At 38.4% G+C, this 25,302-nt stretch overlaps 1 protein-coding gene across 15 annotated transcripts in view; it reads right to left on the bottom strand.

Moving 5' to 3' along the window:
* LOC123762528 (peripheral-type benzodiazepine receptor-associated protein 1) overlaps positions 1 to 25,302 on the bottom strand; it is a 289,954-nt gene that overhangs the window by 121,122 nt on the left and 143,530 nt on the right. For 14 of the 15 annotated variants that reach the window (XM_069332422.1, XM_069332412.1, XM_069332416.1 and 11 more), the window contains 3 exons: positions 14,193 to 14,402; positions 10,845 to 10,871; positions 7,723 to 7,812 (listed from right to left, as the gene is read on the bottom strand). In XM_069332422.1, coding sequence (XP_069188523.1) covers positions 7,723 to 7,812; positions 10,845 to 10,871; positions 14,193 to 14,402 — 327 coding nt within the window. The remainder of the gene's footprint in view (positions 1 to 7,722; positions 7,813 to 10,844; positions 10,872 to 14,192; positions 14,403 to 25,302) is intronic. The other variant, XM_069332418.1, reaches the window with a different exon arrangement.

Here is a 25,302-nt window from a genome sequence, read left to right as displayed (position 1 = left end):
TTGTATCACCCTAACAAAACTTAATATGTGTGGCTCTGAATTATTTTAGCAGCTAACAACCATGTGTGTGTCACCTGAATCACCCTTGCATCTACCTGAGGAGGGTTATTGTCAACCTAGCAACCCAAGGTACAAAATAATAATTTCCAGTAAATTTGTTGTGTCTCATATGCTTCATGTCTCCAAACTGTGCATAGCAATTTGTGTATAAATGGGATAATGCCTTACTTCTGGGCCTGCCTCTCAGCTAGTAAGTATCTTGCGTGAGTAATATTATTTGTTCTATTCTTTGTCCATACTTGCTGTTTAAGCTATAAAATGAAATACTTTAATTAGTTTTACTTTAAAACAGTTTGTGTCATTGTATAAGTGTGTATATTTACTAATAATTGTGCCTGCAAGATAAACTGTTAACTCTTGACAACCGCCTTTCTAGCCGGCGGTTGTCTTTTGTATTAATTCTGACCTATTTTCTCCCTGTCACATTTACTATATATATATATATATATATATATATATATATATATATATATATATATATATATATATATATATATATATATAGTAGTGTAGTGTATGTGTGTGTGTGTGTGTGTGTGTGTGTGTGTGTGTGTGTGTGTGTGTGTGTGTGTGTGAGTATTCACCTAGTTGTATTCACCTTGTTGTGTTTGCGGGGGTTGAGCTTTGCTCTTTCGGCCCGCCTCTCAACTGTCAATCAACTGTTTAATAAGTACTTTTTTTTTCACACCACACACACACACACACACACACACACACACACACACACACACACACACACACACACACACACACACACACACACATACACACACACACACACACCAGGAAGCAGCCCGTAACAATTGACTAACTCCCAGGTACCTATTTACTTCTAGGTAACAGGGGCATTCAGGGTGAAAGAAACTCTGCCCATTTGTTTCTGCCTAGTGCGGGAATCGAACCCGCGCCACAGAATTACAAGTCCTACGCGCTATCCACCAGGCTACCAGGCCCTTGTGTGTGTGTGTGTGTGTGTGAGTGTGTGTGTGTGTGTGAGTGTGTGTGTGTGTGTGTATACTCACCTAGTTTTGCTTGAGCTCTGGCTCTTTGGTCCCGCCTCTCCACTGTCAATCAACTAGTGTACAGATTCCTGAGCCTACTGGGCTCTGTCATATCTACATTTGAAACTGTTTATGGAGTCAGCCTCCACCACATCACTGCCTAATGCATTCCATCTGTTAACTACTCTGACACTGAAAAAATTCTTTCTAACGTCCCAGCAAGCACAAATAGGTGAGTACAAATAGGCGAGTACACAAACACACCGAGGAAGAAGCCCGTAACAGCTGGCTAACTCCCAGGTACCTATATACTGCTAGGTAACAGGTACATCAGGGTGAAAGAAACGCTGCCCATTTTTGTTTCTCGTCGGCGCCGGGAATCGAACCCAGGCAACGATTATTACGTGTACAGCGTGCTATTCACACAGCCATCTGCTCCCCGGTGGCTGTGTGGACGTGTTAATGTGTGTGTGTGTGTGTGTGTGTGTGTGTGTGTGTGTGTGTGTGTGTGTGTGTGTGTGTGTGTGTGTGTGTGTGTGTGTGTAATTACCTAAGTGTAGTTACAGGATGAAAGTTACGCTCGTGGTGTCCCGTCTTCCCAACACTCTTTGTCATATAACGCTTTGAAACTACTGACGGTCTTGGCCTCCACAACCCTCTCACCTAAATTGTTCGAACCGTCTACCACTCTGTTTGCGAAAGTGAATTTTCTTATATTTCTTCGGCATCTGTGTTTAGCTAGTTTAAATCTATGACCTCTTGTTCTTGACGTTCCAAGTCCCAGGAAATCTTCCCTATCGATTTTATCAATTCCTGCTACAATTATGTACGTAGTGATCGTATCACCTCTTTTTCATCTGTCTTCTAGTTTTGGCATATTTAATGCCTCTAACCTCTCCACGTAGCTCTTAACCCTTCAGTTCTGGGAGCCACTTGGTAGCATGTCTTTGCACCTTTTCCAGTTTGTTGATGTGCTTCTTAAGATATGAGTACCACACTATCCCTGCATATTCTAGCTTTGGCCTAACAAAAGTCGTGAACAATGTCTTTAGTATATCGCCATCCATGTATTTAAAAGCAATTCTGGAGTTAGAAAGCGTAGCATTGGCTCCTCGCACAACGTTCTTGATGTGGTCCTCAGGTGATAGTTTTCTATCTAGATCCACCCCCCTAGATCTCTTTCTTTATCAGAATTCTTTAAAGATTTTTCACATAATATATAGGTTGTGTGAGGTCTATGTTCTCCTATTCCTGTGAGTGTGTGTGTGTGAGTGTGTGTGTGTGTACTTACCTAATTGTGCTTGCGGGGGTTGAGCTCTGGCTCTTTGGTCCCGCCTCTCAACCGTCAATCAACTGGTGTACAGATTCCTGAGCCTATTGGGCTCTATCATATCTACATTTGAAACTGTGAATGGAGTCAGCCTCCACCACATCACTTCCTAATGCATTCCATTTGCTAACTACTCTGACACTGAAAAAGTTCTTTCTAACGTCTCTGTGGCTCATTTGGGTACTCAGCTTCCACCTGTGTCCCCTTGTTCGCGTCCCACCAGTGTTGAAAAGTTCGTCCTTGTTTACCCGGTCGATACCCCTGAGGATTTTGTAGGTTGTGATCATGTCCCCCCTTACTCTTCTGTCTTCCAGTGTCGTGAGGTGCATTTCCCGCAGCCTTTCCTCATAACTCATGCCTCTTAGTTCTGGGACTAGTCTAGTAGCATACCTTTGGACTTTTTCCAGCTTCGTCTTGTGCTTGACAAGGTACGGGCTCCATGCTGGGGCCGCATACTCCAGGATTGGTCTTACATATGTGGTGTACAAGATTCTGAATGATTCCTTACACAGGTTCCTGAACGCCGTTCTGATGTTAGCCAGCCTCGCATATGCCGCAGACGTTATTCTCTTTATGTGGGCTTCAGGAGACAGGTTTGGTGTGATATCAACTCCTAGATCTTTCTCTCTGTCTGTTTCATTAAGTACTTCATCTCCTATTCTGTATCCTGTGCCTGGCCTCCTGTTTCCACTGCCTAGTTTCATTACTTTGCATTTACTCGGGTTGAACTTCAACAGCCATTTGTTGGACCATTCACTCAGTCTATCCAGGTCATCTTGTAGCCTCCTACTATCATCCTCTGTTTCAATCCTCCTCATAATTTTTGCATCGTCGGCAAACATTGAGAGGAACGAATCTATACCCTCTGGGAGATCATTTACATATACCAGAAACAGTATAGGTCCAAGGACTGACCCCTGCGGGACTCCACTTGTGACGTCTCGCCAATCTGAGACCTCACCCCTCACACAGACTCGTTGTCTCCTGTTGCTTAGGTATTCCTCTATCCACCGGAGTACCTTCCCTCTCACTCCAGCCTGCATCTCCAACTTTCGCACTAGCCTCTTGTGGGGCACTGTATCAAAGGCTTTCTGACAATCCAAAAATATGCAGTCTGCCCACCCTTCTCTTTCTTGCCTTATTTTTGTTGCCTGGTCGTAGAATTCAAGTAACCCTGTGAGGCAGGACCTGCCATCCCTGAACCCATGTTGATGCTGTGTTACAAAGTTCCTTCGCTCCAGATGCTCCACTAGTTTTTTTCGCACAATCTTCTCCATCAGCTTGCATGGTATGCAGGTTAGGGACACTGGCCTGTAGTTCAGTGCCTCCTGTCTATCCCCTTTCTTGTATATCGGGACTACGTTAGCTGCTTTCCAAGTATCTGGCAGTTCCCCTGTTGCCAGTGATTTGTTATACACTATGGAGAGTGGTAGGCTCAGTTCTCTTGCTCCTTCCTTTAGAACCCAAGGGGAGATTCCATCTGGGCCTATAGCCTTCGTCACGTCCAACTCTAGTAAACACTTCCTTACTTCCCCACTGGTAATCTCAAACTCTTCCAGTGGTTCCTGGTTAGCTATTCCCTCACTTACCTCTGGAATTTCTCCTTGTTCTAAGGTGAAGACCTCCTGGAATTTCTTATTCAATTCCTCACACACTTCCTTGTCATTTGTAGTGAATCCTTCCGCCCCTATCCTTAATCTCATAACCTGTTCCTTTACTGTTGTTTTTCTCCTAATGTGGCTATGCAACAATTTAGGCTGAGTCTTTGCCTTGCTTGCGATGTCATTTTCGTATTGTCTTTCTGCCTCTCTTCTCATCCTGACATATTCATTCCTGGCATTCTGGTATCTTTCTCTGCTCTCCAGTGTCCTGTTATTCCTATAGTTTCTCCATGCCCTTTTACTTTGCTGCTTAGCTAGCCTACATCTTTGATTAAACCATGGGTTTCTCATCTTCATTTCTCCGTTTTCCTTTTGGACTGGGACAAACTTGTTTGCTGCGTCCTTGCACTTCTGCGTGATGTAATCCATCATATCTTGGGCCGTCTTTCCCCTGAGCTCTGTTTCCCATGCTATATCTGTTAGGAATTTTCTTATCCCCTCATAGTTTCCCTTTCGGTATGCTAACCTTTTGGTTTCGGTATCCCTCCTCGAGTTCAATAACCCTTCTTCAATCAAGTACTCAAACACCAGTACACTGTGGTCGCTCATTCCTACTGGGTCCTCAAAACCGATTTCTCTTATGTCGGAGTCGTTCAGAGTGAAGACTAGGTCGAGTCTCGCTGGTTCGTCATTTCCTCTCATCCTTGTGGGTTCTCCGACATGCTGCGTTAAAAAGTTGCTTGTCACCACCTCCAATAGTTTGGCTCTCCACGTATCCTCGCCTCCATGCGGTTCCTTGTTCTCCCAGTCAATCTTTCCGTGATTGAAGTCGCCCATGATGAGCAGGTGGGATCTATTTCTACAGGCAGCAGAGGCTGCCCTCTCAATTATAGTGTTAACTGCCTTGTTGTTGTTTTCATACTCTTGACTGGGTCTCCTGTCATTTGGTGGAGGGTTGTATATTACTGCTACTACTATTCTTGGTCCTCCCATTGTTATGGTGCCTGCTATGTAGTCTCTGAACTCCTCACAGCCCGGGATGGCCATCTCCTTAAAACTCCATTCCCTTCTCATGAGTAGGGCCACTCCGCCTCCTCCTCTACCTTCCCTCTCTTTCCTTATTACTGTATACTCCTGGGGAAACACGGCATTCGTTATGATTCCAGAGAGTTTTGTTTCAGTGAGTCCGATTACATCTGGGTTAACTTCTTGTGCTCTTTCCCTTAGTTCACTTGTCTTGCTTGTGATCCCATCTATGTTCGAGTACATCACCCTGAAACTGACTCTCTTCTGCTTCTTTTCTGGGGGGGACCTTTGGGATCTGGGGTGAGTGGGAGCTGGGGGGACCTGGCACGGGGGGATTGGTGGAGGAGGGAGGGCTTGGGGTGGTGGGGGAGAGGGGGAGGGTACAGGGGGTGGATAAGAGGGGGAGGGTACAGGGGGTGGATAAGAGGGGGAGGGTACAGGAGGTGTGTGTGTGTGTGTGTGTGTGTGTGTGTGTGTGTGTGTGTGTGTGTGTGTGTGTGTGTGTGTGTGTGTATGTGTGTGAGTGTGTGTGTGTGTGTGAGTGTGTGTGTGTGTGTGTGTGTGTGTGTGTGTGTGTGTGTGTGTGTGTGTGTGTGTGTGTGTGTGTGTGTGTGTGTGTGTGTGTGTGCTCACCTCTGTGTACTCACCTATTTGTGCTTGCGGGAGTTGAGCTTTGGCTCTTTGGTCCCGCCTTTCAACTATCAATCAACTGGTGTACAGATTCCTGAGCCTACTGGGCTCTATCATATCTATATTTCAAACCGGGTGTGGAGTCAGCCTCCTCCACATCACTGGCTAATGTATTCCATCCGTTGTGTGTGTGTGTGTGTGTGTGTGTGTGTGTGTGTGTGTGTGTGTGTGTGTGTGTGTGTGTGTGTGTGTGTGTGTGTGTGTGTGTGGAGGGTGTATGGAAGAAGGTATTTTGACTTAAGGTCTGCGAGACAGAGCAAGTGCATGGCTCATTAGCAAAAGTGCATGACTGACGCTCCGAGGGAAGAGGAAAACACCTAGTGTTTTTTCCCACGTGTTAAGGTGCCTGAGACTCACCAACAACTGGGATAATGGAATGAGCGCTGGTGGTATAGAGGATAAGGGTGAAGATATTGTGGGAGAGAAACCGAGAGAGAGAGAGAGAGAGAGAGAGAGAGAGAGAGAGAGAGAGAGAGAGAGAGAGAGAGAGAGAGAGAGAGAGAGAGAGAGAGAGAGAGAGAGAGAGAGAGAGAGAGAGAGAGAGAGAGAGAGAGAGAGAGAGAGAGAGAGAGAGAGAGAAAGAAAGAGAGAGAGAGAGAGAAAGAAAGAGAGAGAGAGAGAAAGAGAGAGAGAGAGAGAGAGAGAGAGAGAGAGAGAGAGAGAGAGAGAGAGAGAGAGAGAGAGAGAGAGAGAGAGAGAGAGAGAGAGAGAGAGAGAGAGAGAGAGAGAGAGAGAAAGGAAGGAAGGAGTGGGAGGGATGGAGAGGAAGAGAGCGAGAGAAAAGGCGAGAGAAAGGTAACAGAGGGATCACAAAAGCATGATTACAGTGGCAAGTCGTCTCTGTATCCTTACCAGGTGTTTGTATCGACCGAGCGCCTTCGTCCAGCAATTTCACGTCTGATGCAACAAGAGCAAGTTGCTATAAAACTATAAATAGAGTTTGCTGTTTTACTTAAGTATGTTACTTATTTTAGTTCTTCATCATCAGTTTAGTTCTTTAGCATCAAAATTCTTTTGATGAATTTTCTTTTAATTTGTCTATATTTCTGAATATCTTGTTCGTTGGAAACAGGTTTCCTTTCTGGATCAATTTAATGGAAAACCGTATAAAGCAAGTCTCAGAGCTGTTATTATGATTTTGCTTCATATGGTACGGATTACATGCTGGTGCCGCATATTAAACTTTTGTAAAAGTATTTTAGAACAGACTGAGAGGCAAGGTGAGTAGCACTCTCTGCCATCTTTACATGCGTGACCTCAAGGACGGTTATTACGTAAGGACGTGTTTACTGTTAGTGGCGCAAGGATTTTCAAATGTTGTAAAATATATATAGATATGGCTGGAAATGCATGACATCATAGGTTGTGTACGTTGTAGCCTTGTAGCCTGTATGAGAGGCCATGGCTTGTTTACTTGACTGAGCGTCTGAAAGCTACCACGCCAATTAAACACTCATACACCCTTTGTAGTGCACATATCTGTAGCGCCCATAATAACAAAACAAAAATAATAAATAATAAATAAATAAAGAAAGCCCTAAAACGCAATGAATAATTTCCGAAATCTCCGTCGATGAATTTCACAATCTGCTGCGGATTGTATTTGTGTAATGACAACATTACCAAGCTACTAAAACAATGAAGTTATTAATACACACATGACAAGTAAATCTGCTTCCTAACATTACTTAATATTTACCACGCTGCTTAGAGACTCGGGGCCCACTTCGAAATCACAATTAAATAAAAAAAACGCAAACAAAACTCGGCAAGGTTTGGTCAGTATACTTTGGCCCTAAACATAGACTACGACTAAGGTAAACTCAGTGTATATGCACCGAGAAGCGAGGGTATACCTCTATTCATGTATTCATTGTTTGCTATTGGCAACGCCCATAAACATATTACATAAGGAAACGGAAATAAAAATACGTCTATCAATCGCAATCGAGCGCAAAATACATTTTATTGATACCGTAATAACCCGAAAATAATAGAGTTTTAATATACTCACATGTTGTAGCTCTTGAATCTGCTTTTGAAGGTCAGAGTTCTGGATCGTTAGTTCTGTGTTCTTCTCGATGACGCGGGCCAGCTGAGACTCCTATAGGAAGAACAAACATTTCAGAGAAGGCAGAACATTGCTTTAGCGCAGGAACATCGTCGAACTATAATAAAACTGTTAGAAACAACTTGTCTAACAATTTAGATTAGGAATGGAGAAGAACACTGACACAAGGAAACCAGCAAAGGGTTAAAAAAAATTGTATACCTGCAACTGGAACGGAACTTGGAGGTGCTGGCTGGGGGAATGAGCAGAAGACAAATATCCCAACGTGGGGAAACGTACAAAAATAAATGTTAGCGTCGTCTTAGAAGAGGCGATAACGATACACAACAACGTTCTAGAATAGCTCATGTGATGTAAAACATATTTTGACTGGAACCAGAAACATAAAATAGCAGCACCGTTCACGTTAGTAAATGATGAAACTGGAAACTTAATACCATATATAGTAGGTAATGCTACAAATAATGAAATTAATGTTTCCAACAGAATTAATGGGAACACAATTTAGTCATATCTATCTTTAATAAATATTTCATATATATTAATATTTATTTAGGTTAACAATTGTTATATGTATTAATAGCTTATTTCCTAAATCAAGTAATACCGCTAGTTTAATTAAATGTATAAAAGAACTAATTTCAATTACAGTTGACTCAGTTTTTATTTTTAATCCATTATATTTACATATAGTGGCTATGAATTTTTGTGGACCCTACTTTGGCTGGTGCATATATATGTTGGTTTAAGAAAAAATGGTTTGATCATATTTGATCCATTATATTTTCAACCTATGGTTCATTAAAACAAATGTTGATGCACTTTTGTTAGTTATTCTTTTCACATTATAATATTAAATTCATGGTTCAGAATAATAATAATAAAACATAAAAATTCATCTCTTGAACCGACAAAAAAAAAGTTACTTCTGACTGTAGTAAGCTTACTCTCACTTTATTAGAGCGTGTTCGATCAATATTAGGGATAATTCAGTGAAAACAGTAATCAGAATATGTTATTTATTATATTCTGATTGGCTTACTTCTAAGTGTGAAATATTTTTTTAAAGAACCTCGTCCCATATTAATGGATCATTCTATCACATTTTGATAATAGATTCCCCTCGCGTTGATTACATTGTTGAAAGTCCCTAAACACAGTCAATGTCTTTCTTGCCGTTTTTTGGTTATTTAAAAATATGATGTAGAAACAGTTCTCTAGCTTTCATATAATAATTCAAAAATTTAGTGAAATATTCGTAATTTATAATTAATGTGAAATATTTGAGAATAAATGATTATACAATTTATTTTTAACACACTGCACCATTTCTAATGTTCTGACTGAAGCAATTAAATAGGAAGTTTATTTCAGAACGTTTTAATCGGGGACAATTTTTATATTGCAATTGAATACTCTTAACTGAACCCTCCCAGTCATTGCGTGGAGCTATTGACAAAATTTAGACCACAACTTTCACTTAAATGTTTTATAAACAAAATGGGAGTCTATTTAAAGATATAAATATATTTGAAAGTCTGCATATGAAATAAAATAATCCACTACTCAAAAGTTCTAAGCCGTTTGTTTCGTTATTTTTGTTCAAATTTAAAAAAAAAGTAGAAAATTCAGATTAGATTTTACCTTTACCTGCTGTTCCAGTTTTAATTTACCTTTATTGCATGTGGTGTTATTTCACGCTGATTTAGGATTATATATTTGTTTTATACTGAAACACTAATGATCACGGTTTTAATCATTTCTGTATATAACATTTGTGAATGATTACTATATATATGTATATTTCTAATTTCCGTCACGTTTTGTCATGATTACTAGGCCAAGTAATGCGACATTATGTACACACAAATGCACACAAACTGATAACAAAAAATGCAACACTTGCAATCAAAGCCCAAAACACAGAAAACAAGAGCTCATAGTTCCTAAAACAAAATAGCAATCAAGTACACACATGAAACATTTATAAAACACAACATGTATGACGGAAACATTAGCAGATGTTGACTAAAACAGAGGAGCATAAATAAAAAGAAAGGTGCAAGATTTTTATCAGTTATCAGGCAGCAGTTGATGAGGACAAGAGAGAATAAAAGCAAGAGAGGCCAAGTCAAAGACAGATAGCTAGAGGAAAGAATCGGTAGAGTAAAAGATGGGTAGGAAGTGCAAAAGAAAGAAGGGGAAAGGAAACTATGCTTACGTACAATAACGTAATGGAAATGACAAAGCTTTCTTGGTAAAGAAAACAATGGGAAACCTACACAATGACGAAGCTAGAGCGAATGATGAGAAGGTAAACGCAAGAGGGAAGCGTTGAAAGTTACAGTGTGAGATAAAAACAGAGAAAATACAAATATTGATGAAAGAACTTAGGTATACTTGGACGTAATAATGAATGACAGCAGCGTGACGACATGAAGATGAAGGCAACGACAGAATAATGAAGGGGTAAGATAAGTGACAAAAGTTATTATGTGAAGATTAAAAAAGGAAAGATGGGAAAGAGAGAGCAAGTGAAAATAAAGAGAATAGACTGAAGATATTATGATTGATGAAGATGATATGATTGATGAAGATGATATGATTGATGAAGATGATATGATTGATAATGTTATGACTGATGAAGATTTTATAATTGATGAAGACGAAGTTAAAGTAAATGAAGGAGTAAACATAAAGGAAGCAAGCACGTAACACTAAGCTATATGGACGAGGACTGTTCAGAAGCTGAAAAACAGACAGATGACTGGAAGGAGAGAGAGAGAGAAAGAGAGAAAAGAGAGAGAGAGAGAGAGAGAGAGAGAGAGAGAGAGAGAGAGAGAGAGAGAGAGAGAGAGAGAGAGAGAGAGAGAGAGAGAGAGAGAGAGAGAGAGAGAGAAAGAGAGAAAGAGCGAGAGAGAAAGAGAGAGAGAGAGAGAGAGAGAGACAGAGAGACTGAATAAATATATAACAGACATAAAAACATTAATAAAAACAAAAAATTCAATACAAAACTAAAGACCAGCCAATAAACTTTAAGATCAACAATGGCAGTATGACGTCACCTGGCGTGGGTGGCTGTGGGCGGCATCCTGGGCGGCGTGGAGAGGAAGAGAAGCGTAGGTCAATACTTATCACAATGTGAAGTAATTATATGTGGCTGAGACACTCGGTAAATGTTGGAGTAACATCTGTTATGTTAATGTTATCGCTAATGTGTACGTCACTTCTGTTATATATAATTATCTCAAGAACAACTGCACTCTGTTCAATTATCTTTACTAAAGCGGGTTCGTTTATAAGTCAATTCTAATCAGTATTTACAATTAATAATTTTGTTATGCGAAGTTGAGTTGTTAACGTGACTATATTCTAGTCGCCCTCCTGTTACGGAAATTAACTTAATAATTTAGAATATATCGGATGATACGAGAATCTAGCATAGAGAATAGCATAGGGAATAAACATTTGAATGTCATGTGTATTTGATCTTGTTTATTGGTACATTTGTGAGAGGGAGGTGTATAGGTTTAAAAGGGAAAGGTGGGATTATACACAGACAACCCGCAGGATTTCTGTACTGGACAGCCTGTAAGTTCGACACTGCTTCGGGTGCTCAATTTGTCTAACCTTTTAAATTTAATTAATTACTTTAGATAAAACCGTGGACAGGAATCCAAGTTTGTTTTGCCTTTTTTTTTTACCACAGATTCAATTTGAGAATTATGAGGTGTCATGTAGTCATAACATGGAGCTGTTTTGCAATATTTTGTAGATGTGCATTTTACTAAGGTATTAATTTTACCGCACTTTTCACACATCTAGCAGAGTTCAGACGTAACTCGCCTAATATTAATCGATGAATGTATGTCAAATTTTCCAAAAATTTTGACTACAGTTATGATTATAATAATTATTATTAACACACATAAATCACATTAACGTAATATGTATATCAATGAGAAAATCCACCGGGACTATAGGTGGATGTAGGGAATATAGTGGTATAGTACGCAACTGGCAATGTCGGGGTCGCAGGTTCGAACCCACCTATAGTCCCAGTGGATTTTCTCATAATTATTATCGGTTTTTTTATTATTATTGCTGTTTTATCATTACTTGTTAGTTCTTTTGGCTGTGGCATGATATAACCACTTTTTATGTAAAATTCTATATAACAGCAGTGGTGATATATAAATGTAGTGAATGCTATATCGTGAATTAATTCATTAATATACAAAATATCTGAATATTACGTTATGTATAAAGCAATAAACTATATGGCATTTGAATACCATATTGTGCTTAAATCATTAATTTTACAGGATATTTTAAATTACTGAAGTAACTAATCTTAATACTACAATTAGTGTTGCTGCTTTTACTACCACTACGAGAGATTTACTGCTACCCTTTAAACTATTTCTTCAATATTCACTACAATTACTGTTACTACTACTGCAACCATCACTCCTACTTACGATAAAATAAACTGTTTAAAAGGATTACAAATTTAAATATAGTATCATTCATAAGTGTTTTAATAAGTGTATACCAAAAACTTTAAAATTTATTCTACAAAAAATATCATAACGCTCATTTACTCATTAATATTTTATATGTACTGCATTCCGTAGAGGTTTTACCGAAAATAATCAGAGCAAAAGTCGATCTCGAAAGTCAGATGAATCAATAATTATACTTTATTCAATTATGTGGTTGAAACCTATTTGATAGTTGGGTCATTACCCAGTAATTTGGGAGTTCATCGAGTCCACTTACCACCATCGCTCAGTTATCCTGTTGCAATAATCAAGTTCTTTATAGCAAGTGATAAGAAGTTTATCTCTACTGTAACACGTACACTTTATTCCATCATTCTTTGTTAATGATAATGATTCATGAATTTTGATGCTACTATTGTTAATGGCGCTGCTGCAGTTGCTGGTATAATTGCTGCAGCTACTGTTGTTACTGGTGCTGATGGGGCTTTTGATGATGGTCGTAATGCTGCTTGTGGGATGACTAACAACAAAGCAAGCTAACTTCAACACTGCAAATAATTCATCCTCTTTAAACTGAAAGAAGCCCTTGTTGCGCCGAGATAAATACGACCGAGGCGTTTATTAGCCTTGTTTCTAAACAGGAAATTGATCAAGACAATTATTGAATTCTTAATCTCCTTAATCACCCATTAATGTCGACACCAACAAACGAGCCATTAATGTACAAACATGGAGAGGGAGACTGTTACTGACCACGCTGCAGATTAGCAGTTAACATGATAAGCTGGAGGATGAACACCCACTAGTATCCCAGATAGCTGAGAGACGGAGCGGATCAAGAGAGAGCAAGAGAGAGGGTGAGAGAGCGAGAGAGGCGGTGAGAGCGAGAGACAGGGTAAGAGAGCAAGTGAGGGAGTTAAATAAAGAGATTTACTCCGGAAAATACCTTGTAATTATCGGCTGTATAATGAAACTAGGAGAGTGGTTGCCTATGCTAACTACAGCTAAGATAATTTCGATACTTTCGACATAAAGGTTTTAAACAGCTGCCAGAAAACTTAACTAAATCAGGCTGTTCTCACATGATACAAAAACTGATAAGCATGTGCTTCATCCTCAACAGTATATCATAATTAGCCAGTGACGTGAATTACAATGATCTCCAACTCGTACGTTCAATAGGATCACACGGACAAGTAACAAGATTTACACACTGAACTATTTTAAGAATAAGCTTTACACAATGAGTTAAATTAATTTATGAGCCTTAGTTTTTTAAGTATTTAATAAGTGACGATCATCACTTGACAACAGTTGTCAGTCAAGAATAGTAATAATTATGAAAATTTTATAATCAATACTGCAAATTTTCTCCATTTAAAATTATGCAGTTTATTGGTGACTATGATACTGAAGGTACAGTACTATTTTATACTGACATTTGATATTAAGTTCCTCTTCCAGTATGACCAGTAATAATTTCCTTCGGAGACGTTTGTTATGAACTGTGTACTTTGATAGGCTAGATATGCATATGTATGTTGTACAGTATTATGGGCATAGCTACCTGTAGTTCGTGTAGTGAGGCAGATGAAATGGTTTATCTTTTTACTAATACTACAAGTCACACCAATTTTAAAATACTCACTGCTTGTTAGTACAAGCAAAAACCAGTTCGCTTTTTTGGCATTTTAGAAGCCATGTAGCCCTCACACACATTGCAAGATCAATAAAGGTCTTCCAGACGCCTTAAAACTTTTGATGTTTCTTGTTAAGACTTGGAAAACTTCCAGTCTGAGAGCTTCCAAGTCACCAAATAATTTGAAGTTTTCCTCCCAAACATGCTCATGTGTCGTCACCGAGGTCACAAAAGCCAGACAGTGAAGTCTGGAGCCCCGGGAGACTTACCAGATCGTGGCAAAGTTCGTTCTTAAGCTTTAGCTTCTCCTTGAGGGTGACGCACTCGAGGTCCTTCTCCTGCACGTGTCGCTGGAGGGTGTGGTGCTGGCGGGTGAGCAGCTCCAGGTCCTCCAGCTGCTGCCTCAGAGTGTTATTGGTCTCCTCCAGCGACGCCAGCCGCCCCACGTCTGCCTCGCCCGACCCTCCGCGGGACAGACCCTGAAGGAGGAAAACATTTTTCAAATATATGAAACGAAGTTTTACTTATAGACACAATAAAAAACACTTGATTAGCACCAAGGAAAATAAAATTAAGAATCATTTTTTTTTAACAAAAGGTTGTTCATTTTCATTTGTTCATTTTCTCGTTTGTTCATTTTCTTCTTACCCGACGGGAAATCTTATTAAATTATGACCTAAGGGGACCCTAAGCATTCCGTATAATAGGCTATGTGTGCTTTCCACCGAGGCTAAGAGTCCCCTTCTTCCAGTCAGAGGTGGTACTCCCATCTAAAAAAATAGAATATATATATATATATATATATATATATATATATATATATATATATATATATATATATATATATATATATATATATATATATATATATATGACTGAAAACTCACACCCCAGAAGTGACTCGAACCCATACTGCCAGGAGCAACGCAACTGGTATCTACATGACGCCTTAATCCGCTTGACCATCACGACCAGACATAAGGAAGTGATAGCCGAAGCTATTTGAACCACTTCCCCGCCGGCACTCGGATGGTAATCTTGGGCATAGCATATTATCAAATCACCTCATTCTTTGGGGTACACGTGAGGAACACAAATGCGAACAAGCCTGAATGGTCCCCAGGACTATATGCGACTGAAAACTTGTCTTGCCTATATAATGAGTTGTTTGGGGCTTACAGTCCTCAATTGGGCAGGTTAAGGCATGCCTTCGGGGTGCGGGTACAGCTCACCTGAACCTAACTGGTACGCTGACCACTACACCATGCTGATCCTCTGCATGGATCCTCTCGTTGAGATGTAAATTTCGCCGTAACCACATGCCAAGTGGTAATATGGTTATGTACATCTTTACTGACAAATACATGTGTTGGTTATCATCATCAATAAATATATTCATAATAAATAGGCAGGGATATAAGCAAACAAATTAAATGCCAATGCAAAAATAAAATCATTAGATATGTACTTTTTATGTACAAGTGTGAATCAGAGTCGCTAGGATAGATGGATTGTATAGGTTCGTACACTATGGAACATTAAAATAATTCATAATGTTAACATGTTACAAAACGGGTAGGAAATGGGATTGGGAATATATATAAAAATTTTGAAAAAAATCAACCGCTAGTGTTATACACCTACAGATGAAGAAAACGGAGCTCAAATGACCCTAGTAACGACAAAGAATGATTTTGTCTCTGTTCAGGTCTCTTGCACTTGCTACCGTAATTAGGGCCTGGATTTTCCCGTTTTCTGTCAGGTGTTGCTCTAATATTTTAAGGCGAACCTAAATAAATGAACAGAACCGAGGCAATCTTTTATGTCTATAAGAGAGAATGCCTACTTGTCTAAGGCCAGACGCTTGGGGCAAGGATTAATCAGTTTTGCAGGGGAAATGTTGGAATACGTGACGTACATAGAAGAGACAGAGGCAGACACATAGAGGCAGAGATAGAGAGAGGAAGAGAAGTGGGGAGAGGGGGGAAATATTTGCAGATTTGGTAGGAGAAAGATAGCATTTGATGAGGAGGGAGATAGGTGAAGAAGGAGGAAGCAGTAAGGGAGATGACGGACGGAGAGGCGAGAGAGGGAGGGTGGGGAGGGACAAGAAGAGGGTGAGAGGGAGAGTTGGGGAGAAAGGTTTAGAGGATAGGAAAGTGGGAGGGGTGAGAGAAGAGAAAGTTAGGAGACAGGGCGGGGATAGTGAAAGAGAGAGAGGGGGAGATTAGGACAGAGGGAGGGGAGAGTGACTCGGGCACATCCGAGTACTCTCCCTAGTATAATAAAGAGAATATAGTATGACTAATGAAGAACTAAATAACATGATAAAGATGCCCGATTCCAAATTACCTACCTTGTCCCTGCATTTATTGATAGTAATACCATCATTTATATTATTACTACTAATTGACAACTAATTTCCATCTTCAACTGCTATTTCCAATAAAATATTGAAGTCCTACTACAATTACTCACCTCTACTGCTAATTCCAGTATCACTATCATTGCTAATGCTGAGTGAACACAACGAATCCTGTATGTGGTGTTTTAAGGTTCGTTTTCAGAAGATTATATTAGATTAGGTTAGAATAAGTTAAAATAATAATTGCAAAAAAGTAAAACAGGTTTCCTATGGCAATCTTCAGCATGCTTTCTAGGGCAATCTAGCGAGGAGCTTTCAATTCCAGATCACTAAAGGCAGCAGAAACGCATACTCAGGGTCTCTGTGTATATATGATAAGAGCTTTTTTAAATCCAGAACTGTGCCCAGGATTAAATGTATTTTCTGGTTGGTAAGTAAGTTATAAATTTTGGCTTTAAATCCCTCCAAAAGTTGATACGCTTAAGACCCACACCAAAAGAAGGCAAATCGTATCTTATGAGAGACAGCTCATCTCTCGTAATCAATCTAATTACAATGATCTCTCCAATTGGTCGCCGTGTAATTTAAACTAATAAAACCACATTGCTAAAAATCAGTGACCTTTTATACATGCAATTCACACCACTAATAACATAAATTGACACCAATCGCGTAAATAATATTAATTCGGTTGCTATTCAATTATACACATATGTTTTATAGGACACAGCAACAAACACAGCAATAAACGCAACAAACTGATGAAGCAAACAGACAGACATATTCCCGACAAAGTGATCATAATACGCTGTACCTACCGCCCTCTCCCGTGTTTAAGATCAGATCCGCAAGTTCACAGTTAAATGATAGATAATGAGCGAAGCGTAGCGATGGCAATACGCTTCAACTGACCAATCAGGAGGTCGGTAACTCTGTAGGGTGCTGACGTCATCTAAAACTGAACATAACCAATTAGCGCGTGAATAATAATGACGTCATGCCACATGTCGCCTGACGTAACCAACCAGGATGTTGATCATGACCAAAGGCTTGGCTGTAAGTAACCATTCATAGAGTGAACTGTAATGAAGTCATGTTAGTGGCGCTAAATTAAATTTAAAGTACATGACGTCATGTACTTCACCTACCCCTACCTGGGTATGGGTAGGGACTTGGGTAAGGGTTGGGACCTGGGTAAGGATTGATATATGGGTAGGGGTAGAGACATATAGAGGGGAAAAGTTATCCCATAGTAATGACGTCAGAGAAGAGGATGTAAATATGGAGGGCAGCAGCAAAATATCACCAAAGTAATCATTGATTAATCGAGTCAATCAATCTTCCTGTTTAACTATTACTTTTCGTAACTATTTGGACCATCGTACATATATTGACGGAATGGTCAACTAGAGTGTAGAAGAATGATTTGGTACAATTCACTTATTGAGTCTGGAAAAAATAATGCTAAATTCCAAACCTAAATATTCCCAGGCCTAATACAGCACATGCACATACTGTATTAGGCGAAGGTGCGTATTAGGCCTATAACATGGACTTTACGTTATTAATATGAAACACAAAATGTTAGATATTTTCATGAAGTATTATTTTCATTGTTATGATTTACTGTTTTGTGTGTTGTTCAGTTGTTAGAGACTACGATCACCTGGCTTAGCGCACGATCAACCTGTCCCAGTAGGTAATGCACTGCCATCTTGACGCTGTACATCACACATTGAAATTCATATGTTTTAGTGAAAACTAAAACAACGTTGTATATCAGTGATCGGCCTCGATGGGATACGTAGGTTGTCTAGGTTCCAACGTCTATGGTTAGACAAAGGCACTTAAAATGTGACGCTTGTCAAGTCGTGACAGTGAACCCGGACAGGGCAACGGTACTCACTGAAAATCACTTTCAGAAATTTTGACAACAACCACATTCCTGTTACCACGGTTACTGCCTGAGGCATTGTGACCGCCACCGTCTACCGGCAGTCCACGGTCAATGGATACCTTGACCGCAATGTACGTGCTCTTACTGTAGTTTTAAACGCCTTTTTCTGGAATGATTTTCAGATCTGCGCTTCCAATGAATTATTTCGCAACGTTGAAAATCATGGTCAACAATGGTGTTCCTGTCATCTTCGTTGTAGGGTTGCTGACACACTTCGGGTGCCAGCACTTCCCGAGCCCTGACAGCTGTAATTACAACGCAGTATTTTGTATAGGAACCAAATGAGCATCGCCTTCAAGACAGGTGGACACAAACTGAACGACATCGTTTACAACGATACTGAAAATCTGAAACTCAGAATTTACTACTCTTATATGACCACTCCACATTTCACCACGTGTACTTGCATCTTCCAGAAGAGGCGGGAGCAACGTCATTGTAGGAGACTTATGCCAGACCGCTGGACCATTACCTAACACAGCGCACACACAGTAATCAAATCAAATTAACTCCGAGATTAACCAGCACAGAGAAACTGTTAAACACATTGGATATAACCTCAATGAAGCCACATAACGAGTCATACACATTCATCCACCGCCGAAGTAATATTGACATGAGTAACACTCGGTGGGCCAGCCAAAGGCTTAAGGCCCGCGCTGAAATATCCTTGCATAGAAACAAATCAACAGGAGTAAATTTATTAGTATTATAGTTCTCGCGTCATTTGCATTTTACATAAACAAAATTAACCAATTGTGGAATTGTCTCACAAATAGATATAATTAGCCTACTGGAATTTATTTATAAGTTAACTCCACATACCAAACATTTATTCGTATGAAATATGCGACGAATATAAAAGCAAGATGTTAGGTTAAATGTGTCATACACAGTGTTTCATAAGTGTAGTGTTAAGTGAAAACAAGTGTTTGAGAATGTAAGGAGCCCGTACGAAACGCTTCTAGGCGTCAGACCAAAAATAAAAATGAATTTTGGAGATTTGGTATTTCAATTACCATCGACAGCGAAGAAAAACATAAGAAATATTGAGAAAATTCGTGTTAGAATTAGTATTCTTACCTTTTCGGTCATATTCAACAACATATATATATATATATATATATATATATATATATATATATATATATATATATATATATATATATATATATATATATATATATAAATATATATATATATATATATATATATATTAGTATATTTTGGTAGCAGTCTTTCCTGTAGACATATATTATTAAATATGACCGAAAAAGTAAGATTAATAATTCTATCATTAATCTTAATAGAATTATTAATCTTACTTTTTCGGTCATATTTAATAATATATATATATATATATATATATATATATATATATATATATATATATATATATATATATATATATATGTATATATATATATATATATATATATATATATATATATATATATATATATATATATATATATATATATATAACCTTCATGAGTATTTTTCGTTTATCTCTTATCAAGAAAGACAATCAAGGAATTCCGCCACAAGAAGTGTGAAGACGAAATTTCATGGCGAGAACCGTCAGCCGCTGGAGGACACAAAGGCCGAGGAGCGACCTCGGTCCAGGCTGTAAATTACTTGACATTAAATTTAAGTCGCGAACCTTCCCCAGTCATGTGTTAATTGTTTCAGGGGAAAGGGTTTCGGGTCCCGCTCCCCCTACGGCTACGGAAGATTGCTCTCCAACCAAAAACTGTCTCAAATTTGTCCAGATGTGTTTTACACACCTGTATGTGTTGCACTCGCCACGTGTTTACAAAGCCTATGGAGTTTTTCAATATACGAAATTAGTGTCTTTGTGGAGGAGGCTAAGATAACAGTGCAAGAGAGGTATGGTAACAAAGCACGAGAGAGATGGAACAGAGCAGAAATAACATAAGCTACTTTGATTATCACACTAACCTTACTTGAACTTGAAATTTAACTTGAGAGAGGTGGATAACCTAGTATAGGAGGTTAAGATAACAGCACAAAAGTGACAGATATGAGGAGGTGGAGAGATGGCAGAAAGATCCACTAATCCGTAAGAGACGTTAAAAAATGAAAGAAGAGCTTCGAGTGCCGATTGTGGATGGGAATTCAGCTAGCAGATTCACTTGAATCATTTTTTAATAACATGAGTAACGACATTCACTGCATTAATTGGTCAAACTGGTGGGGTTTAGTTGCACATATTCAGTTTTGCAAGCACATCTAATAGACTACACATACAGGCATAAATAGGAAATTACGAAATATCACTATTTTGTTTACTAATTACTAAACGACTCATCAATCAAATCAGCTATATACATTACCCGATGCCCCAACTTGCGTTATCCATGACATTTTAATTTATGTTTCAACATTATTTAAACCAAATGAATAACTCTAACATTATCCACAGCAAACACTACCCATAAGTCTTGCAAGCTCTAACACAAATCATTATCCTATCTATAATACTCCTTAACAGCTTTTTAGACAAAGAATTTTGTCTGTTTTAAATACCCAGAACACGCTCCACCAGGAAATCCTACAAGACTTCCACACATGTGGAATTTTAAAATCTCCCCCCACAGCTTACCACACTCGCCACCACAAACACAACGGGGCTTCTAACCTAACACCACATTCTAAAACGTCATCTCCCTCAAACCCTTCGGTGATCTCCCCCACACATTCTCCACAAGCCCAATACAGTAATATAATACAGTAATCCCAAAACTTCTCAATTTCACATTGCAAGTTCTACAAGATTACAAATAATCATTACCCACATTTTTTCCTAAATAAATTTATCTAAAACCGTACAACACTCCTCCTGAAATTACACCAGCATTCCAAACCTCGAATCCTCCATCACCCTCTATCGTAATTCCAGCCACATTTCTCAGCACTATCCTAACCACACAAGGCTGCCCAACATTCCCCATCAGTTTCCTTATCGAGACCCACCGACGTGCTGGTGAATACAAAGCAAGACAAGTACAGCTATATGAGAAGCCTTCTCAAGTGATCTGTTTTCTTTAGTCGAAGATTCACTCGCATCCATAGTCTACACATGTGTACAAATGGGGATGATTCGTTCATGCTTCCAAGACTGCAAGCAGTTATGCCAACAATTTATATGTTTAAACAAAATTTGCAAAATAATGTTCACACACACATACGCCCGCACATTCACATACGTATATATATGCGTTAAACATAACCAGAACATTATTATTAAACAAATACAAAAAAGGCTTATATAGGAGTAAAGAGATGTACTACTCGTTATAAAAAAATGGTTGGAAAACACTGAATACCCGTGGAATTAGGATCAAAAAAATTCTATTCTTAAATATGGGTTTTAGATGTAATTTGCTTATTCAAGTTTATTTGACATATTTATTGCTAGAGGGTTATAATTCAAATGTTGTGTGTTAGATTAGTATATGCGTAAGTGAGGGTTTGGCTAGAATATAATCTGTGCATGTAAAAGCTAAATGGGCAAATTAATTTGGAAAATGTTTGGATAAAAAGATTATAAAAAATAACACACGTTGCAGTCTGACGTATCATGATCCATCTAACACATGCATATGGAGTATCTTCTACTAGAATATCTTATATCTTCTACTAGAATTATTTACTGTAGACTGTAACCGTAAAGACATATGTCAGGCGGAACTAGTTTATGTAGAGCTGGTCCCTTTTATACGTCATTTAATTTTTCAATTCAGTTGCTGCATCAGTGAATCTGTAAATATGCCAGCACTGATGAAAAGGTTATTATTATTCTTAACGAAGGAGAAGGGAATGCTAATGATTTAAAAGAAAAATATATTTATAGTTGTCACATTCTATGTTATATGTTCTTTAGCAAGGAGTAAAATTCATATTACTGTGACTGCAACGAGGCATAAAATGGTTTTCATGTTATGAGTGTTTGTTGCATTACACCAAAAACATCAGGACGTTTTGAGTATATATCTTCGCATTAGGTCAAAGGCAATAAGATATGTTGGGTATATGTCTTAGCATTACGCAAAACACATCAAGAAGTAATGGGCGTTTGTGATAATATTACTCCAAAGAAAGATGTTGGGTGTATGTCTTAACATCACACCAAACACAAAGATATTTTGGGTGTATGTGTTAACATTACGACAAACTCAACATGTATTGAGTGTTGGGCTAAGCATTGCTACAATCATAACAAGAAGAAACGAGAACTAAAAACAAAAATGTTTTCAACGACAATATATATATATATATATATATATATATATATATATATATATATATATATATATATACATATATATATATATATATATATATATATATATATATATATATATATATATATATATATATATATATATATATAGACATATGTCGTACCTAGAAGCCAGAACGCACTTCTCAGCCTACTATGCAAGGCCCGATTTGCCTAATAAGCCAAGTTTTCCTGAATTAATATATTTCCTCTAATTTTTTTCTTATGACATGATAAAGCTACCCATTTCATTATGTATGAGGTCAATTTTTTTTTATTGGAGTTAAAATTAACGTAGATATATGACCGAACCTAACCAACCCTACCTAACCTAACCTAACCTATCTTTATTAGGTTAGGTTAGGTTAGGTAGCCGAAAACGTTAGGTTAGGTTAGGTTAGGTAGGTTAGGTAGACGAAAAACCATTAATTCATGAAAACTTGGCTTATTAGGCAAATCGGGCCTTGCATAGTAGGCTGAGAAGTGCGTTCTGGCTATTAGGTACGACATATATATATATATATATATATATATATATATATATATATATATATATATATATATATATATATATATATATATATATATATACATATATATACATATATATATATATATATATATGACATACAAACGGGCAGGACACAAATAAACGAACACGACGTATTGAGAAAGGAACCGTGATAAAGTGAGAAGCAAAGAGAAAAGTTAGAGGGAGCCAAGAGGAGAGATGGGTGGAAGACGAGCTTAAAATCAATAGGGCCAGAACCACAGTGTGAAGTTCAGGCTACCAGTGTGGTGAAGGTGACGGTGGTGATGGTGAAGGTGACGGTGGTGATGGTGAAGGTGACGGTGGTGATGGTGAAGGTGACGGTGGTGATGGGGAAGGTGACGGAAGTGATGGTAATGGTTGCAGTGGTTATTTTGGTGGACGTTACTTGGGTAGTACTGGTGGTATTAGTGGTGGGACCTTGAGACCATAGGGTGGTTGTGGTGGTATTGGTGGCAGTAGTTGGGGTGGAGGTGGTGATACTCATGTAGTGGAAAGTGTTATCCATCCGTACCTCTCGATTATTGCTCTCTTCTACAATCCTGGATATAATTAAGAGGGAATCAATAACTTTCATCAGTTCCTCGATATGATTTATAAAAATATTCATCGAGCATTTCACTTGACCAGAGTTAAAATTTATTTAAGTACTGATCTCGCTTCTCGGGGTGCCCCCCCCCCCCTTATACCCTGTCTAGAGTGTTGTTCTTCAAACATAACGACTCCCATTCTTTCGTTATCCAGAGTGTAGTCTAACAACTAGGGTGTTTTTCCATCTTCAAACATACTTTATGCAATTCAGAGGACAGCCGATTGTTTGATCAAATCGCGTGACCTCACATCTGAACATGAGTCACTGGCCTCATGCCGCAAAGTTTAATTACTTCCACGGTTACTTCCAAGTCTCCAGTTCTTAGAATCTTAAGTGTTGAGTACCTAGTTTTCAAGCATGATTAAGTAATTGCACTGCTTCTGCTTCTTAATGTTTTTATCGCTATTCCAAGAATGTCTTCCGCTAATCCACCAATTGGTCTTTAGTCTACATATTTCTTCCGTTACACATCCGTTGTATGGAACATTCAATAACCTTAGTGAGAGAGAGAGCAATTTTCTACAGTACATCTCGTCCAAGACAGCATTTCCTTGGACCTTGGAGCCTCAGAGCTAGTCAATATTTGGGGAAATCGCGTCTCAGCCACCTTTGGGTCCTGGCCGCTCAGAGACGTTCTTTAAGGCTAGAAATGATCTATACTTTATTTTATTTTCGTGCGAACATATGTTAGTTTTTTGTGTTATACTTCGTTAAAAAAATTACCTTTTCTTTGAGGAAAAATGATAAAATAAACTGCAAGTCAAATACAACGAATTTTTCAAGTAATGTACGACAACAATAATTAAACTAAAATAATATTACAATATTAACCAAATATTTTTAGAAATATTAATGATATAATTATTATTATATTAAAGTCAATATTATTATGTCAACATAAACCAGTGATTTTTATATAAAATTGCATCAAACTATTGAAAACTGAAACAATTATAACAAATTTAAATAGTCGTGCTAATATAAGTATTAAATAAACGGAAATGAAAAACAAACCACAACATGTCTGTCGTTATTTGCTCTAAGAAAAATCTAGAATCAAGAGGAATAAATTAAAGATCGCATTAATAAGGAAAACAAAGGAAAATAAAGAGAACTCGCATTCTTTCTTTCAACTAACACAGTGAAGGAGGAAAACAAAGAGCAATACACAGATAGTGTGAGAAACAGCAAGACATAGCTTATAAACAGAATGAAATAGGAAAACAAATCTTTGAGAGGTGGGAGGAAGGTTAGAAACAACATAGATGTGTGAACTTTGAAGGTCGGAACAGATGCGTGAAGTAAGATGGATCTGAAGTTAGATTTGAATGAGGGAGATGGGAATGGAGCCAGTTCAGGAAAATATTAGTATAGACAAACAGAAGAAGGCGGAAATAGAGATAAATATGGTAAAGGAGGGATTATTTGGAGCGAGAGAGAGTGAGGTCTAGGCTCATGAAAAAAAATGGGTCTCTAGGAGTAGGTTTGAACTGAGCTGATGTAGGATAACAGCTCTTGCTTGCACTTTCACTATGTACGTCATTTGACAGCCCTTACGAGAGGGAAAGAGAGAGAGAGAGAGAGAGAGAGAGAGAGAGAGAGAGAGAGA

This window comes from Procambarus clarkii, chromosome 27 (assembly GCF_040958095.1).
Source record: "Procambarus clarkii isolate CNS0578487 chromosome 27, FALCON_Pclarkii_2.0, whole genome shotgun sequence".
NCBI classification, from domain to species: Eukaryota; Metazoa; Arthropoda; class Malacostraca; order Decapoda; family Cambaridae; genus Procambarus; species Procambarus clarkii.
This window is presented reverse-complemented; position numbering and strand designations above follow the sequence as displayed.